This window comes from Sminthopsis crassicaudata, chromosome 1 (assembly GCF_048593235.1).
Source record: "Sminthopsis crassicaudata isolate SCR6 chromosome 1, ASM4859323v1, whole genome shotgun sequence".
Lineage (NCBI taxonomy): Eukaryota > Metazoa > Chordata > Mammalia > Dasyuromorphia > Dasyuridae > Sminthopsis > Sminthopsis crassicaudata.
The window spans coordinates 745,302,786-745,321,208 of NC_133617.1; the positions used below are offsets into that span (position 1 = coordinate 745,302,786).

Here is an 18,423-nt window from a genome sequence, read left to right on the forward strand (position 1 = left end):
CATAGCAGAGGTGAGTCAGCAGAGATGGGGCAAGAGTGTAGGGCCTGAGTTGGTGAGGCGCCCCCACCCCTGCTTCCCTGAGAGGAAAGGGCTGTCTGAGGAGAAGGAACTGGAGGAGTCAGGAGAGGACTTGGACTCGAGTCCTGACTGCAGCAATCTGCCTCTTGGCCCCACTGGGCTGCCTGTATCGCATTTGGGAAGGTCCAAATTCACATTCTGCCCTTGACACTGGCTGATGGACCTCCTCTTCCATCGCGCCCCCTAAGGCAGGAAGATGGTGGCCCTGGCTCGGTCCCACTCACCACCGAGGCTGCGCAGCAGGTTGGAGATGTCATGGCCTTTCTGCTCCAGCTCGCGGATGCGTTGCTCCTGTTTCAGCCTCTGCGCCAGCTCCTGGGCCTTCTGCATGGTGTGGTACAGCTCATTGGTCTTCAGGGTCATGACCTCCTGTCACAGAAAGAACCGGGGAAAGGGCATTCTGGGAACTCAGTCCATCCAGAGACAGACATGATGTTTTTGCTCATCACTTCAACCTTTTATTCTTTAAATACATGAGACCACAAACAGAAAGATGCTGTTCACATACTATTTCTCAACCCAGGCAAAGTGTGAAGGCCTTAAAGCCCTTTGTACGTCTCAGAAGAGTTTCCTAAGAGGCACAGTGGGCAGAACATGGGAGCCAATCCTTTTAATTATTCTAGTGAGTTCTTCATATTTGTCTTTTTTGAATCTGATGGAGACTTTGATAAATGACAAATGTGGTCACTGACTTCACAAAGACCTAAGTTCCTTTCCCTATATGGATATTACTTCAAAACAAGCATTCATCAACCATTTGCTATGCACCAGGGACTGAGAATACAAAGGAAAAAACCAGCATGCCCCTGGAAGCTTCCGTTCTCCTTCAGACCCACTATGTCCACATCCACGGACCAACCAGAGGGGGCTGCCGGCCTTGGGAGGTTGGACGGGCCTTTGTGATGAAGCTGACCCAGGCAGGAGCACATGGGACTTCCAAGGCCAGGAGGCGCAGCCAGTGCAGCGGCCCAGACATGCGTGTGAAGGAGATGGGGGCAGGAGGCCCTCTGGGAAGGGTCACGGGGGAGGCCAAGGAGAAGGGATGGCGCCTGAAGGGGAAAAGGAATGAGAAAGCCGCGGATTGGGCTTCCTCTTTGGGAGAACGCTCTGGGAAGCCTTTGGAGGCTGGCAAGATCCCTAGAAAGGAGAGAACCAGGGATGGGAGGGGAGGCATGGAGACCTGGAGAAGGACCAAAGACACAGCATTGGATTTGGTCATTCAGAGATCCTCGGGATGTGAGGTAGAAAAGCTCTGGGCACAGTTCCTGTGCACACATTGGCGTTTCATAAATGCTTGTTTCGTTCCTACCTTGTTTTAGATTGGAAGCAAGGGACAGAGAAGGAACAGAAAGTGAAAATAACATGGAGACTTCTAAGAGTGGCTCTGAAGGAAAGAGCGATAGTGGACAATTGCTTGAAAACGCATGTTTGTAGGAGCCAATAGATAAATCCAATTCTTAACTAGCACATGGTTCTGAATTCTCTGGATCTGATCCTATTTTGGGGGGGGAGGGGGGAAAAGGGGAACAATTTTACTCTTTTGGTTTTCAACATTCACTTTTATAAGATTTTGAGTTCCAAGTATTTTCCCCCTCCCTACCCAAGACAGCAAATAATCTGATGGAGATTATACTCTTCAATCATATTAAACCTATTTGCACATTAGTTATGTTTTGAAAGAAGAATCAGAACAAAGGGGAAAAACAACAAGAAAAAACAAACAGCCTGCTTCCCTTTGCATTTGGACCCCAGTCATCCCCTCGATGTGAATGGCGACTCCCATCGTGAGCCCTTTGGGACCGTCTTGGGGCCAGCACATTGCTGAGAAGAGTCAAGGCATTCCCAGGTGATCGTGGCCCAATGTTGTAGTCCCAGTGGATGACGTTCTCCTGACTCTGCTCGCTTTGCTCAGCATCAGTTCATACGAGTCTCTCCAAGCTTTTCCGAAATCTGCCAGCTTCTCATTTCTTACAGAACAACAGTATCCCATGACCCTCACATACCGTGACTTGTTCCGTCTATCCTCCCAATGATTTCCATTTCTTTGCCATCACGAATATATTTGCACATGTGAGTCCCTTTCCCTTTTTTAAGATATGATCTTATTTTCAACCAGTCCATTTGGGGGTTCTGGGGGCCTTGGGGGAAGTAAACCTACAGGAGAGAAAGGGAGGAACCACTGAAACCTGGGCCCTGTTTAGGCAGAATCCATGGGCTCCCTCTTGTAATATTCTCTCTGAAATGTAATCTCTTCTTGGGGTTTTCTTGGGGTCTCTGGAGGCAGCCTTCCTTTCAGTTCACCACACGAGTAGCCACAGGTTAAAGTCCAAATCCTTTATTGTCTCTTTCCAAGTCTTGTCTCCTTTCCTGCGGCCCGGTTAGCTTTCTTATAGTCCAGATCCTATTATCTCCTTCCTGGGGCTGGGCAGCTTTCTGGAGAGCCTTTCAGTCTGGCCTCGTTCTGAGAGCCTGAGCTCCAGCCTGCCTTCTCTGGCTTCTGAATCTCCCCGACTGAATCCTGGCTGAGGCTCGGAGAGCTTCGGTGTGCTTGCCCTTTCTGGCCCTGAGAGCTTCTTGCTTATATGCCCCACACTGAGTATACATCAATCACTATATCACTAGGAAACCATTATTTGTTGTAGGATTAAATCAATGCTAAATTAGATTTAAACATTGTCTCCTCAATTCCACTCAGTACCTTGTTTCAAGTTCTGGCCCATAACATCTCCTTGTAGGATCAGATCAATCATACTGAACCATGCTAAATTAGGTAACTATCGTCTCTATCAATTCCACTGTCTCGGTACCTTGCAAGAATCCTTTGTTTCAAGTTCAGAGTTCTGGCCCATAACACCCTCTTCAAGCCATCACCTTGCATCTAATTAATATTTCTTTGTACTGAGTTTCTTTCAGTTCATTCTATGATTACGAGTATCCTTGTTGCCTCCACTATTGGCCTACTGAGAGACTCCAGGGAGATAAGTCGAAGACAATAATAGAAAAAACAGCATTTTAGGTATATTGTTCCATGTGCTATTATCCTTTTCACAAGAGAAACAGCAGTTCTATAACTTGCTCAGGTCTTACAGCCATTAACTAATCATCATCACTTCTGTATAGCACCTATTATGTGCCAGAAACTCTCCTGGGCACTTTACAATTATCAGAGACAGGCGCTTTTTTATGCTTCCCCATTTCACAGCTGAGGAAATTGAGGCAGACACATTTTACTGACTTGATCCAGGTCACCCAGCTAGGCTCTGAGGTTGGATTTGAACTCATGTCTTCCTGACCCCAGTGGGCTGCTCTAAGGCACCACCCATCAGCGTCCAAAACTGCATGTGGCTCTGAGATGACCGCCAGCCCCAAGGACCTGAACAAAGCTCTGGCCTGGGTTGTCTGGTGGGTGGTATCGTTCACCCCTCCCCCTCCCCCTAGCCTACTGCAGAACCTCCCAGGGCACAGAGAGCTTTGTGAGCTGGGGACCTCCTGCTGTGCAGACCTGTGGCTCAACCATGTATGAGGCGCTCAGCGATTTCTCTGACAGCGCTGTCCTGATGCCTTTGTAGGCCTGGGCTTGGTGTCCCTGGTGTGCTTCAGTCTCCTCCTCCAAAAGTGCCTGGTGGCCCAAGAAGGAGCTGTGCCCCCTGCTGACCCCTCCTCCACTTTGGGCACAGGCCTTTTAAAGGCCAGAATAAGTTTAACAGAAACTCGGCTCCTGCTGGGAGCCCCAGTGGCCGCAATATAGCCTCTAGATGTCTACACTCTGGCCTTTGGGTCACACCATTCTCACCTCTGGCCTCTGATGGTCCCCCTCAACCACCCTCATCTCCTTAGTCATCCACAAACAATCCTTTAGGTTCTGGGCAAAGTTCTGGAGATGAAAAGGTTCAAGCTGGGCTTCCAGACCGGGTGACGTGAGAGGAGATACTAAATGACTCTTGGCTGGACAAGAGAGGATGCCCGGCTCCTCCTCTGCCCCGGCTTCAGATGCACACCTGGTCTTCCTCTCCCTTTTTCAAGGCCGACCCCAGCAGCTTCCCCCTTCTTTCTTCTTCTCTGCCATGCTGCTCCCCTGACGTGGGAAGGGCAGCTATTGGGGCTGGCCCAACCTGGGTGATGCTCCCCATTCTGCCTCAGTCACTGGGGACCAGCTTTCTGCAGCTCCTCAAGGCTCTCCCCTCCACAGGGCTTTCCCATGTAGCCACAGCTTTGCTCATGGCCTTTTGTTCCTGTCCTAGAGGGGTCTCCCACAAACAGATCTCACATTCTCACTCTCCTGCTCACAGAATGGAATGGCTCTTTTGGCTCAACAGCTGACACCAGCCGAGGCATTCGTCACAAGTTGAGTGGTCCGAGGAAACAGATAAAGTATCACGGGGGGAAGGAGACAGACAAACCCTTAACAAGTCTCCAAGCGAGTGCTCCAAGTCACTAGTGAGAGAAGTGCCAGGCAACTGGCAAAGATGATAAAGATGGGGAGAGTCACTATCACTGGCACATTGTTGGTGGAGCTGCAAATGAGGGACAGTTCTTCTGGAAAGCAATTGGAATGCTCTAAATGGCTAAAGTGCTCACAGAGCCCACTGTTTGGCATTTAACCCAAAGATAGCACCAACAAAGAAACCTCCAGACACAAAAATCTTTGTGAGACAAAGAAATGAAAACTAAGCAGATGCCAGTCACCCAGAGAAGAGCTAACCCAAATGTGCTGCACGGGTGCAAGGGAGCATTAAACTGCTGTAAGAAACCCAGAGAAACATGGGAGTTGGCTGAGCTGTCCAAAATGAAGGCAGCAGAGCCAGGAAGACAATATATTCAATGACTTCAACTGCATCAACAGAAAGAACCACCACAAGAAATTATAAAGAAATGTGACAAAATCAAAAAAGACGAGCCTGGCCCTGAGAGTGAAGAGAAGACACCCTCCCATTCTTTGCAGAAACAGGGTGTCCACAGATGCTCAACGATTAAGAGAATGCTGGACTTCTACTTGGATGCATCGATCACTTTGGGGGACATTTTCCCTTTCCTTCCTCTTCTTCTCTGGGAGAGTGAGGCTATGGGGAAACATAGGAGATGGAACAACGAAGAGAAGGTGCCTCCTAGGCCAAGGTGTCTTACCACCTTTTCCATTCCTTCTGATCAGCTGTTTTGCTTATAGAAGAGAGGGCCTGCCAGTATCTGGTCCCAGGCCCACTTCCAGCACTGACCTCCTGCTTCCTCCTGGTTTTCAGAGCCCATAGTGTTCGGTGTGGTCACACCCGGTTCAAAGCAGGCAGAAGGAACCAGATGAGCTCGCTAGGGCCGCCTGCTTCTCTATTCCACCATGCTTTCTTTCATTCCCATTTGCTGACTGTAATCTGAAACATACTTAGCCTGTATGTGTTTCTTGTGCTGTGATCCCCAGGTTGTTTCTGTGCTCATGTGCTTTACATTTGTAAATAGACAGCGGAGGCTACATTAGGCTCTTCACCCTGGTTGTTATTTCCTGTAAGTGATTGGAGCATTCCTCCTGGGTCGTAGCTGCTCTCTGGAGTGGCTTAGTGCCTAAGTGAGGTGGTGGTTGTCATTTTGATTCCACTTTAAAGCCCTCTTCAGTCTGCAAGTTGAGCATATTACTTAAGTTCTCTGAGAACCTGTCTCAATCTATAAAATTGGAAGAGATTTCAGAGAAACTCCGAGTTTCCAAGCAAATGTATTCTGTCCATTGTTATCTGTGCTCCATCCCTGGCTAAGGGCCCTTCATTGCTGGTTTTTAAACTCTGATTTGAAATTCAAATTCTATTCTCCATCTTCTGACCAAGCTGTTCACTTCCTGTCTCTAGCCTCATTTTCCTTCTATAGCCCTTATCTTCAGCCAGCACTCACCAAGGATTATGAAGTCCTGAGCTTTGAGAGGCCCAAGTGATATTTTTAAAATCACCGCTCCTGATTGAAGCTGGAGATTCAGAAGAGAGAAGCAGATTTGGGAAGGGGACAGGGCTAACAAGGCGGCATCTAGATTGAGGTGTGTATTTCTAGGCCGCAGCTCAATATACAATACAAATGCCAGCTTTTCTATTGGAAGTCAAGCACAGCTAACAAGGGCAAAAAAAAATATCATCTGGAGTATTCCCAAGGAGGGAAGGAGTGCTACAACTGAATGGATCTGCCAAATCCAATGCCACCAAAGCAGAAAGGACAACTCAGAAGGAAGAAAGGATGGATAACGACTTTTCTTTGTAAATCTAATGTTTAGCATGTGGTTTGCTCCATAATAAGAGCTTAACAAATGTATGATGACGTGATGATAATCTGTAAAATATGATTACCCAAGAAGAATCAGCAATATAAACATGGTCTTTAGAAGCCTCAATACAAATGATGATCTTCATGTAGAAGGATAACAAAAAAAATGTTTTAAAAAACTCTCCTGAGGGAATGACAAGTTTGATAAAGGGGACAGTGAGCGCCTAAGGGACCTCCAACAGAGTTGGAGCCCAAAGTATGTCCAGGCTGGAAAAAGGACGTTGTAGGGGCCTATGAGAGGCAGCCTTCAGTGATTCTGCAAAAATCGTGGATGGGAGGAATGCCGTGAGACCTCTTAAATTTTGGAAAATATTGAATTAGCACAACAGAAAAAATTAATAGTTTGCTCCAGAAAGTCTTGTTATAATGTCCAGGTATAGCCTAATAACTGGAGGTAGGTTCTAAAGGATCCAGCCTGGCTTTCTCACCTGACCTCACTGCTAAAAGAAATTAGCTTCTTGTCAACTTGTAAGACAAAGCAGTTCTGGCCTGGAAGGAACTAGGGGTGAAAATCAAGGCCAGGCCTCTCCAGAGCCCCCTGGGACAGGGTTCTGTGCTCTGAGTGGAAGAGCAGAGACCAATAGATCTTGAATTCTACAGGCCTTGACAACTAAAGATTTGTAGCAAAAATTCCTTTTACTCCGTTAATATTGGAGAGTCATTTGTTTATGAAGAGGTTCAATAGATGCTGAAAGAGTTGCTTGTTCAGATTAGTGCCCTGTTTTAAAAGCTAAGACAGACGAACAATTAGCTGAAAATTACGATGTCTATGAGCAAATATAACCTTCACCTTTTTAGATGTTCTCATTAAACCTTTCCCTAAATCCTCATGGTTATGGCTACTGTGGTAAAAACAGATTCAGGCTAAACCAGAGTCCACCTCTTTACCACATAGAGGTGTTCAAATGTCATGTTATAACCATTTTTTCCTTGATGATTCAACTGGACTTTGCACCGGAGACGATGCCAAATCCTTCATCGTCTTGACTAATACCAAGGTATTTTGTTACAAAGAAGAAATCTGACTCTAGCTTTCTCCTCCTGTAAATAAGGTACTGCTCCCTCCCAAATCCTCACTCACCTCCTTGCGCTTCTGCTCGAGCAGATCTTCCTCAAACCGCCTCTGCATCTCTTCTCGCTCTCGGGCCAGGCGACGCTCTTCCTCTTCTTCCTCCTGCTTCCTCTGCTGCTCCTCAAGCTGCTTCTTCCTTCGCTTCTCTTCCACCTGGGCAGTGATGGCCTTCTAACCAGGAAAAAAGATCCAGACACAGTTTTGAGAATGCCAGGCATTGAGGAGTTAAGCCACCCACACAGAAACGGGACCACTAAACTATACAAGGATCCCCTGTGGGTTGACTTAGACAACCCTAGAGCAATCATCATCCCCCTCTCTGTTCTCTGTACTTTTCTTTGTTAGACTTTCATCTGGGATAGAGGAGAGTTGCAGGCCCTCATGCAGTCCTCTCACTTCTGGCGATTAAATAAGTGACCTTACAGATACAACAAGAAGCACATGTTGGTCTTTCCTATGCTGCAACATAACAATCAATTTCTTTTTTGGATTTTCCTTTCCCTGATTTTTAAAAGAAGCACTAGGAAGGCTTTTCTTCATATTTTTCATTTCTTAGAGTAGTGAAATGAAGCACTGAAGTGAAGATTTGGGAAAAGACGTGAACCATGTACAAATAAACACTTATTTACTAAGCACTTACTATGTGCTGGGCACTGTACTAACTGTTAGGGATCAAAAAGAGGCTCATGATCTCGGGGGAGACAACAAGCAAACAAATAAAAAAACCATCTATTTGTTTAGTCACTTTTCAGTCAGGGCAGATCTTCCATGACCACATTTGGGGAATTCTTGGCAGAGACGCTGGAGGGCTTTGCTATTTGTTCTCGCCAAAGTTACTAGCCATCTTTTCATCGTCCAGTCCTACGGCCTGTTCTCCATCTTCATCTTTCTTGACCCCTCTGAAGCTCCTGACGCTGTCCAAACACTTCTCACCAGCTTTCTGTCTCCTGGTTCTCCTACCTGACACTTACTGAGTTTTCTTTACTGAATCTTGCTCTAGTTCACTGCTAATTGTGGGTATCACCAAAGGCTCTGTCCAGGGCCTTCTTTTCTCCATTTGTACCATTTTGACTTATCAGCTCCCTTGAATTCTGTTATCTCCATGTGGATGATTTTCAGATCCCTTAGTTTCTCTCTTCATTTTCTCCAGATCTCCAATCTTTTAGTTCTAACTGCTCGTTAAACATCTCAAACAGAATGTCCTAAAAATGTCTTAAAGCTCAGCATGTCCCAAACCATTTCCTCCACCTCCTTCTACAATCCTTTCCTCCCTGTTACTGTAGAGGGCACTGCCCTCCTCCCATTTCATCAAGTTCACAACTTAGAAATTACTTTTAACTCCTCACTACTTCTCAACCCTGCTGCTGCCCCATCTCCAAGATGGCATTAAAGCCTACTGACAGCAACGTACCCTTCTCTCCTATGATACTGCCATTACTCATGACCTCATGCCTTGACTATTACCTGTTGTTCGGGGGGGGGGGGGGGGAAGGGAAGAGAGGTTTATCTGCTTCAAGTCCTTCTTCACTATAATCCTTTTTCTAGTCTGTTAAAACAAGTGATTTTCTTAAAGGATTATGTCACTCTCCAGTTCATTGATAGAAAATAATTAATAGGAGTGAAACGCTCTCACTGTAAGGATCAAATACAAACCCTCTGTTTTTCTAACTCGGGTGTGCCCAGCTGTCTGCATGTTGTTTCCCCCATTCAAGGGAGCTCTGTGAGAACAAGACCCATACTTTTGCCTTTCTTGATTCCCCCAGCTCTTAGCGCAAAAGCTTGCTGACTGACAGGTCTTCAAGCCATTGGAATTTACTGAGTAGGGCAGGAATTACAGGGTCACTAGGCATGCTGTCAGGAAGAACTGAGTTCAAATCCAGGTTCTGAAACTTATTAGCTCATTTGACCCCCAGGCAAGTCAGTTAAACCTTTGCCTCAGTTTCCATAACTGTAGAAGGGAAATAATAACACTGCCCAATCCATCAAGTCTATGTAGAGCACTTAGCAGCACAGTGTTAGGCATCCAGTGGGTGCTTCAGAAAATGCTTGATTTTCCCTTCTCAGAGAGATGCCTCCTTTGCTCCTTCACACAGCTACCACTCTGTCTGGCAATTGTCATTTCTCATCCCAACTCTTTCAAAGGGATCTGATTCCTTAAAGCTCCCCACCAATCTGTCCTTAGCAGCTGCTCCAGGACAAGTGATCACATAATCGGAACTCCAGTGGCTTTAGAACTTGCCAATCAGAAAGAAGGGGGAGAGGGATCAAAATTCCAAGAGGGTAGGCTGGCTAAATCAGAGAAGGGCTGCCTGTTCATCAGGACTGGAGCTAATGAAGAGGTAGTGGGGGATCAAGAGAGGCAAAGACTTTGAAACTCAGCCAGTCTTCTATGTATTTAACTGCTTCTTTTTAAAGAAAATCTTATGAAAATAAGTTTAAATGTTGTCTATTTTGAATATAAACTTTATTTCCCCTGAAATGAACCGGTAAGATCCAAAACACTAAAGACTACGTAAAACAGTTCCGAAGTATGATGTTTCAGTGACCTTCTCTAGAAATCACTCTGACTACTTGAAAGCATGAATAGGAGTGGCAGTGAGGGGAAATGGGAATATTGAAAAGGCACACAAAGTTGATGTTCTGCCATTTTGTCTCTAACTTGGAAAGGAAGTCCATAGCCACCTAGACTAGACCACTCTGTATGTGGATGAGAATCTTCTATGAGATGCTTGACACATGATTCTCCATCTCTGCTTAAAGATCCCTGATAAGGGGAACCTCTTCTACTCTGGAGCAGCCTGATCTTGTTTCTCCACATCAAACCCAGACACCCTCTGCAGTTTCCATCCAGCTCCCAGCTGGACCCTTTAGTTTAGATTAGATTAAGCCTGCATTCATCTTCCACAAAAAAAGATCTTCACTAGACTTGCAGATCTCTCTCAAGGTCCCTACAAAGCCTACTTTTGTATAGGATAAAAGCTATAGTTCTTTCTATAGATCTATGCATGCTATGGAAGGGACTGAATAAGACCCCAGGTCTTTGGTAGAAGGGAATAACATCGGGAGAGAGCCGGACTTATACCATCCAAGCTACTCCCAGAGCAGGCAGAGAGGAGCACTGATAAGACCATTTCTTTAAGTGGACCCTTTGTTCTTAAGTAAGCTTTTTGTTCTCATCTTAACAAGGAAATACAGTATTTAATCAGAAGGCCACCTTATGACATCAACATAGAGGTAATATTTCCTTTACAAAAGACTCCATAGGGCTGGCCACACAGAATGTTCACTTGCCAATAAGATTATTTTATCAAGAATTTCCACAGGGGAAGTGCTCATAAAATGGTCAGAAAAAGTAATATAAGGACAATCTCACAGTATCCCCCAAAACTTTAGAATCAATCCTATGACATGGGAGACATTGGCAAGGACTGCCCAGCATGGTGTGCCCTCACCAGAGAAGATGCCGTGCTCTGTGAGCAAAGCAGAATATTGAATTTACTCAAAAGACATACGAGATGTGTCAAGTTAGAGACTACTGGTGTCCAACCTGTGGCAGAGCATTCTAAACTTGTATTAGTCTGATCAGTCCCAGTTGGACACTTTGTAACTCAACTCTAACATAAGTGATGTCATTTTGGTCCTCTTCGAGAACGAAGGACAACAAACCAATAAAAAAATCTACTCCTATGGCAATTTTTCCTTTCTCTCCCTACCCCTCCCTGGCAAACTTCTTTAGGAATTTAGCCAGAAGATGTTTAATTCCCACCTAAAACTCCTTCTTTAGGAACTTAGCCCACTTTATGGCAGGTTCTCTAGGAAGTTGCCTCACATTAATGGCATCTTTCTCCTCAATGGAATCCTTCCCCTGGTTAACTGTGAGTTCTGTTAGGAAATTATGCTCTCCTCGATTCCTGTCAATTGCTAAAAGCCATGGATTTGGCTGGCTGTTTGCAATGGAATAAAATCTTAGCCTCCAGGTTTAGAGAAGGTGTAAGCTTACAAATTCTGATACATCTCGCGACATTGGCCCGTAACTCCAATATATTCTTAGGGTCCAACAGTCCCAAACCCCACCATTATGTTCTTTCTTACCTGAACAGGACAGGACTGTTCTATACTGTCTACCTTTTTTGCTTTTTCCCCAAAAAGATTTGATTCAGCTTTTTTTTTTTTTTTTTTTTAGTGATCTCAAGAAAGAAGCTTTCACAAAACCTAGTCTTGCCAACTCAATTTTGGAATGGAAAGAGAATAGTGGACCAGGACCTTTGCTCTGGTAAGTTATAAGGTTATTTTTAATAGTCCCCTGTGTATGCTGAACAAGAATAGTGACATGTCAGCCACTCAAAAAAAGTGATTACTGATCATGTAGAAGTTTAACATGAAAAAGGAAATTGAATTTAGAATTAGAGCTGAGGAAACGATCCAGAAACGTCCAAATGACTCATCCAATTCGCCATTTGTAACACCAAGAATTGATTTTGGAATTCTGACTTGTCATCAGCATAAACGTGACCAAGATATCACTCTAGAGTCCCGTCTCCTGAACCCAAACCCCATCTTTCGCTTTGCTCCTGCAATGTTTCAGAAAGAGAAAAACATATTTAAATGAATGAAAACACTTAGGCTTTACTGATCAAATGCTTCTCATGGATGTCTTATCAGACCTTTCTTGGGGAGGAAGTGTTATTAGTTCCTAGTCCCTCTCCCCATATTGTCGCACAGTCCACTTTTCTTGGCAGACTTTGAGAGAGATCCCAATTCAATTGGCCCCCACAATTCTCTTCTGCTGTTTTCTTCCCTGAAAACTACATTAAAACCCCTTAAGTTTTTCCCTTTCTCCTGACACAGTGCAGCTTTTCCTGTCATGGTCCTTGTTCCATTTGCTGCTACTGCCTCTCTCTCCTGCCTCAAGGAGATTCCTCACAAATGGAGCTGTAGCCCTGGTTCTTTTTCATCACAAAGAGAAGTTCAGAAATAGATTCAGGAAAGCTATTCTGAAAAAACCCATAAAGTTCCTTTAACTAAGATCTATAGAATTACAAATGAGTTTGAGCAGGTAAAAGTCTGCTTGCAATCTTGTGAATAAACCAGGGGGGCTACTACATCTACTTCAGGTAAGAGCCTCAAAGGCTGAAATGAAAACAGGAAACAAAACATACTCGCACTAACTTGTGTTGTGTGCAAATTTGCAGAAAAGGTCTACAAATTTAAGGAGATAGTTTTTTTTAGGAGCTTATTCTTCCCTTGCTCCCATCTAGCGATATAATCCTAACTCTAGGACAATTCAAGAATTCTAAAGTGATTTTCTAGGCCCTTAAGCAAGAATTCCAGAAAGAGATTCTTTATAGCAGGACTTTTCAATTTTCACAATATCACCTGAAGTTACTTAATTTTACCACTGAGGCATAGAAAAATTTTATAAGACAATACCTGATGTTCTAACTGTTTCTGTCTTCGTCTATCCCTTTCTTCAATTTGAGCAGGATCCAGGAGTGCCGTCATAGAGCGAAGGAAACTAAAAAGATAAATACGTCAACAATTTTCAATTTAAGAAATCTTTCTTTAATGAAATGTTATTTTCCTCCTGAAGGAAAAATCAACTAAATATCTGTATTACAAATAAAAAAAATCCTAAAAAATAAAAAGCAGATTAAGTGAACATGAACTGAAAGAGGTGAAGTCTTGCCTTCTTAACTTGACAAGGATCAATACTGACATTTACAATCATGAGCATACTCACTTGCTTTTCTCCATGTTTGCAGGAGCAGTATCCCGAACAGATTTCCCCAAGTTCTCTTCCTCTGAAGGCCCAAGTTGGCTTCCAGATAAAGGTGTATGAGGACTGCTAATATCAGTCATTTCCTGAGTGTCTGGGGACAGGCAGAAGTACTTGGGTTGTTTCTGGGTTGCATGAGAAGATAGTTGAGATTGAGAATTGGGATAGAGTTTTAAGGAATCAAAATGCATGGCCCATCTGTCATGTTCTTCACCCTGACAACAAAAGAGAGAGAGAGCAATCTTTTATGGCCAGGGCAACATCATTCCTACTAAGCAGGGGGTTGACATTACTCGCCTAACTCTACACAACAAATGGCCAGTATCTGGAAGACTTAGTACCAAGGGCAAGGTCCTTCACCGGGACTTAAGAGATGACTCCTATAAGTCTCGTGGAATAAATAAACAAAATGAAATTGAGATGGGATTAAAAATAATTATAAGTAATAAGTAAATCAAAACCAATACCAGTAAAAAAATTAATTTACGACGCCCACTGCACATCATCTACTTAATTCCAAGACAATCTCAATTTACCTTTGGAAAACTGAAGTCAAAAAACTGGTTTTAAAGTCAAAATTATTCCACAAGTCTCAAAGAAATTACCTTTGAATATATCATTTTTTCCTGGAGCTTTCTCTGCTTATCTTCTTCTTTTTGTTTGTTCAGTTCTTCAATCCACTTTTTCTGCTGTTCTTTCTTCACAGCACTGAAAGGATGCTCCAGTGGTGCAGCTTCCTAGAATAGAGGCAACATGCCATGAAATGATAGGGAAGGATAATGACGTGAACAGCGCCACCTCATTATTTATTTCTATCTTAAAAATAACTTACTAATTCTGATAAAAAAAAACAATTCCCCTGTTGATTGAAGCTAGCTCTGTGTGTACACTCTTTCTTCTCTTGACCAGATCAGACAATAAGGTTCGAGCGTTGGCCAACTTTTTCTCCCATACTCTTCCTTTGTACAGCTAAGGGGCCTGCAAGCTGGCTAGCCCACCAAAGCCCGCTGCTGGCTCCTCAGCTAAAAATGGTTCTCATTCTTCCAAATAAAATAAAACCTGGTTTTAAAATGGAAAAGCCACTCCCAGCTAGCTGGTTGCCCAAGAGCAGCTTGCTGACCTCTCTTACAAATGGTCGCGTAAACATCCTGCTGAGATAATTCTCCCTAATCTTCTTTTCCCTTCCCCACCCATCTTTCAGCATATAATACTAACCCCCATGCCCTCCATACACAACTTTTTCCTTCGCTAGACCTGGGATTTCACTAGCACAGGTCTCAGGACAACACTAACTCTAATCCATCCATTCTTATTCCAACTGATTCTTGTCCATGTCTCTTACCAGTCCCCTCCCCAGGGGGGACTAACTTGGGGAAGGCCCTTTTTTGCAGATGATGCTTACATTATCCTATTAAGAGTGTCCCTTAACACCCTGTCAACCTCTTAATTGATATGACCAGAGCATGTTCTTTTCCTCATGCCTTTATGCTGCTTATCCTCTGCAATATTCTACTGGAAACATGCTGTCTCTTACATCTATGCAGACTGGCTGACCCTCTATGACACATGTGGCAGCCATATAATATCACAGGAAATCCATTGGTTTTAATCAGGTGCTGTAACTTTGGAGGAGAGCCCTGCTGTCACTTTCAAAGGTAGCACAGTGTAGAGTTGCAGCCCTGGACCTGCAGTCAAAGTCCACGTGCTGGGACACTGCCTGAGGGAGGACAGACGCAGGGGCTTGTTGTTGCTGCCCTGACTGTCCTGGGTGTTTGGGTGTCCAGTTTCTACACTGGAGAGATGAAGAACTGCTGCTTTGCTGAGGAAATCCCAGCTGAGACTGCAGTCCTTAGGAGTTATTGTTGCTGTGGGATCAGTGGACCTCTTCTTGCCCCGACTCCCAAAACAGAGGATGCAGGTGGAGGTGAAGGAGTCGGGTGGAAAGTGGTGTTTCAGAGCAGGATGACTACAAGATCTTCCCGCCTTCCAACCTGGCCCAGGTCACCATCTTTGCAGGCAGCAGACGACGAGTATTCTTAGGAGCATGGCAACAAGTACCTGAGAGAACCACTACTCTGTGCCTATCAACTGCTTGATCGGGAGGAACAGAACCAAAAGAACGGGGCTGTTATCATGGGGTACAGTGGAAGCAGCCAGAAGTGCTGTGCCAGGCCCTGCTCATCCAGTCATCCTCATCCTCAGCAGGGTCGGGCAAACTCAGTGTTTCAAAAATTTCTCAGAGTACTTTCCAGGGTATCCTCGTCATATCCCTCTATTCCTTCTTGAATTTTGGATGAAGGAAAAAAACAAACCCCCAAAAACCCCAAGACAGTATCTACATCAAGGACATCAAGGAATGACATTTTTCTATACATAACAGATGTTTTATGATAGTAGATCACTCTTCCTCTATGAAATGGCAGTGGTCTACGAGACCAGGGGGCCCAGTCGATGTGTACTCTAACCACAGAGGCAGCTCTCAGAGTACCAGCCAGGGGGCCGGGGGCTCCCAGTAGTCATTGCTTGGACTCATGCCCGAACCCCTTCTGATGAGGCAGGGAGGGGAAGCTAAGATTATGATGGCGGCTAAAAGCAGTAAATATCCTTTCCTTCTCCTCTCAGAGAAAAACTACATTTTCCTTAAGATGTAGCTAACATTTTTTCCATGGAGTCGAGGTTCAGTTTTTAACATACATTTTCTAGTGAAATAAAACCTATTCTTGTGAAACCAAAATAACCCAAACTGTAACAATAAACAATCCTACCAAAAACTCAAATCTTTCCTGGCTGTGTGAGCCCTAGCCTTGACTTCTCTGGCTTTGGGCCCTGAGGTCCCTTTCACCTTTAAATCTGCTTTCTCCTCTGATTTCCCGAGTCTTCTACCAAGTTCTAACTCCAACTCATTGTGCCCTCAAATGTCCACGACATCAGTTCTGACCAACTGGGACAAGAGGCATTCATCTATTTGGTTTTCCTCTTCGGGTTAAGTTCATGGATCTCAATATGGTGCTCGATGGAGCTTCCAGGCTGCACTCAATCAGCACTACAGGATGTGCAAACAGGAGCACCTGAAGGGAACGTCTTGTCTACTTGGACTGTGCATCGGACAGAGATCAAGACAGAAGCAAACTAGTCTCCTGTTGTCTAACTCAGGGGATAGGTATTACCTCAAGGTCAGACACAGTGATGTTGGAGCAATCCTAGTTGCTTCTTGAGGGTAGGAGCTGATTTTTGTCTTTGGATCCCTAGGCTTTGCACACAGTGCTTAATAAATGCTGACCATTAACAGATCAGTCCATAGGCACTTACTAGGTGCTTGTTCTGTTGCAGGCATTGTGCTACACAATAGGAAGAAAAAGTAAGGTTACAACAAGCTCTTTTCTCAAGGAGCTCGCCTTCCAATGGGGAGCAACAACATGAAAACATCCAAGACACTTACATAGTAGATGGAGAGCCTTTTAAAATAAGTTTATGTAGACATGACATATGTGTGGAAGCAACCCTGATGGAAGAGAGCCTTGAAGAGATAGGAAAAATAAGAAGGAAAAAAAAATAATCAGGAAAGTGGCAAGTCTTACCCCTAGAACGAAGGCTGTGCGAATGGCTGCTGGCAGATCTGGAGAACTAAAGGTGGAGGGCTTCCCACGGGGTCTGCAGCAGCTGCTGGGACCAGCCTCACTGGATTCTCCCCTTGAAGCATTCTGTGAAACTGGGGTCTCCTCAGCAGCAGAGTCAAATTCACCAAGAGATGTTATCTGGGGATAAAAAAGAAGCGTCACAGAGAAACTGTTCATATGAAAAAAGAAAAGCCGGCCCCACCTTCACATCAAGCAGCAGGCACAGCAGATCCATGCTGTCCGGGAAGCCTCAGTCCTTCTTATCCTTGGGAGAAGGAAGGAAATATTCCCTGACTTGGGCCTTTTTGGTGGTCTCAGTACCTGGCAAATAGTGTTTAATCAACGCTCCTGGACATAACAAGTCAATATCTTTGTTAAAAGCCTACTGTGTGCTGGGGGAGACCCCTAGGAGCCCAGTGCCTTGGTCCACAGGGCCGGCCGGGCCTTATCCTGTCTTTGCCCCGCCCCGAACCCCCCAGCTGCCTCATTCTGGCTCTGTTAGGACGAAAGCTCCTCAGGAGCAAGTGTCGAACCCCAGGTGGAAGGCTGAGGGCCCCCAGCATGGCACTTCTCAGCAGGAGGCCAGCCCCCTGCTCAGCCCAGCGGCTCAGGGCCAGACTTCCACCCCTGACTTTTAGCTAGTGACATAGAACTCACAGGGGAGGGACGTGTCCAGACCCAACATATGGGTCAGACACCACTTGGCTGCCCCCTGCAGGACAGACAGGAAAATCACTGATATAAACCCACAGGAGACTCCAACAGGATGGGAGGAGGGAAGGGAAGCCTCCCTGCAGCCCCTGAACTTGGCTGTCACCACCTAGGAAAGGGACCATCAAGGTTTGGAGTGGGGGGGACTTGGTTTTGGGGGGCCACAAAGAGAGTGAGCGCAGCCACGAGGCGCAGCACGTTCAGGAGATGGGGGTCTGGGGCTTAGGAGAGCAGTCAGAGGATCTTGAAGGACGCTGAAGAGCAAAGGGTGGGCAGAGCTCAAGAAGAAATGGGAAGACATTTACACCAATGAAAGTGGAGTTAGTGCTGGGGGAGGGTAGAGGGGGCAGTGAGGCCCGAGGCTGGGAGGAGGCTCTCACCTTCCCACCTTAGTCAGGTAAGAGGCCTAGAATTCTGGGCTGAGAGAGGACAGAAGGGAGAGGTACTTCTGGTATCAGCAGATCCTCTGGTGACCCAGCAGACCCAAAGGATTCTGGGAACTGACTCAAAAGAGCCATTGAAGAAGATAGAGAAGGGGAAGGGTCCGGGGGCGGAGGCGACCGAGTCACCAGCCTGGAAGCTTCTTCCCAACTGCTTCCCAAGCCAGCGGCCAGCCCCCAGGAATCAGATAATGAATGGGGAATGACCAGAGAGAATGCCCAGAGATCACATGAACACTCTTGAACATGAACAGCCAGGATCCAAGGGCAAAGGGAATGGGGGGTAAGTAATGTGGGAAGAAGGCTGAAAGGTGGGAAGGGGCTATGAATGCCAGAGAGAATGTCTGGGCCACCAGAGGGACCCGAGCAGCGGTGATGGGTGCTCTGGGGTCTGAAGGGAGGGGGTCCGGCCCCCGGCAGTTCCCAGCCTAAGGCTCT

At 45.5% G+C, this 18,423-nt stretch overlaps 1 protein-coding gene across 5 annotated transcripts in view; it reads right to left on the reverse strand.

Annotated features, from left to right (window-relative positions):
* Positions 1-18,423, reverse strand: part of CCDC66 (coiled-coil domain containing 66) — a 43,747-nt gene that overhangs the window by 7,089 nt on the left and 18,235 nt on the right. For all 5 annotated transcript variants that reach the window (XM_074284423.1, XM_074284427.1, XM_074284424.1 and 2 more), the window contains 6 exons: positions 16,796-16,972; positions 13,823-13,954; positions 13,182-13,432; positions 12,872-12,956; positions 7,451-7,612; positions 303-447 (listed from right to left, as the gene is read on the reverse strand). In XM_074284423.1, coding sequence (XP_074140524.1) covers positions 303-447; positions 7,451-7,612; positions 12,872-12,956; positions 13,182-13,432; positions 13,823-13,954; positions 16,796-16,972 — 952 coding nt within the window. The remainder of the gene's footprint in view (positions 1-302; positions 448-7,450; positions 7,613-12,871; positions 12,957-13,181; positions 13,433-13,822; positions 13,955-16,795; positions 16,973-18,423) is intronic.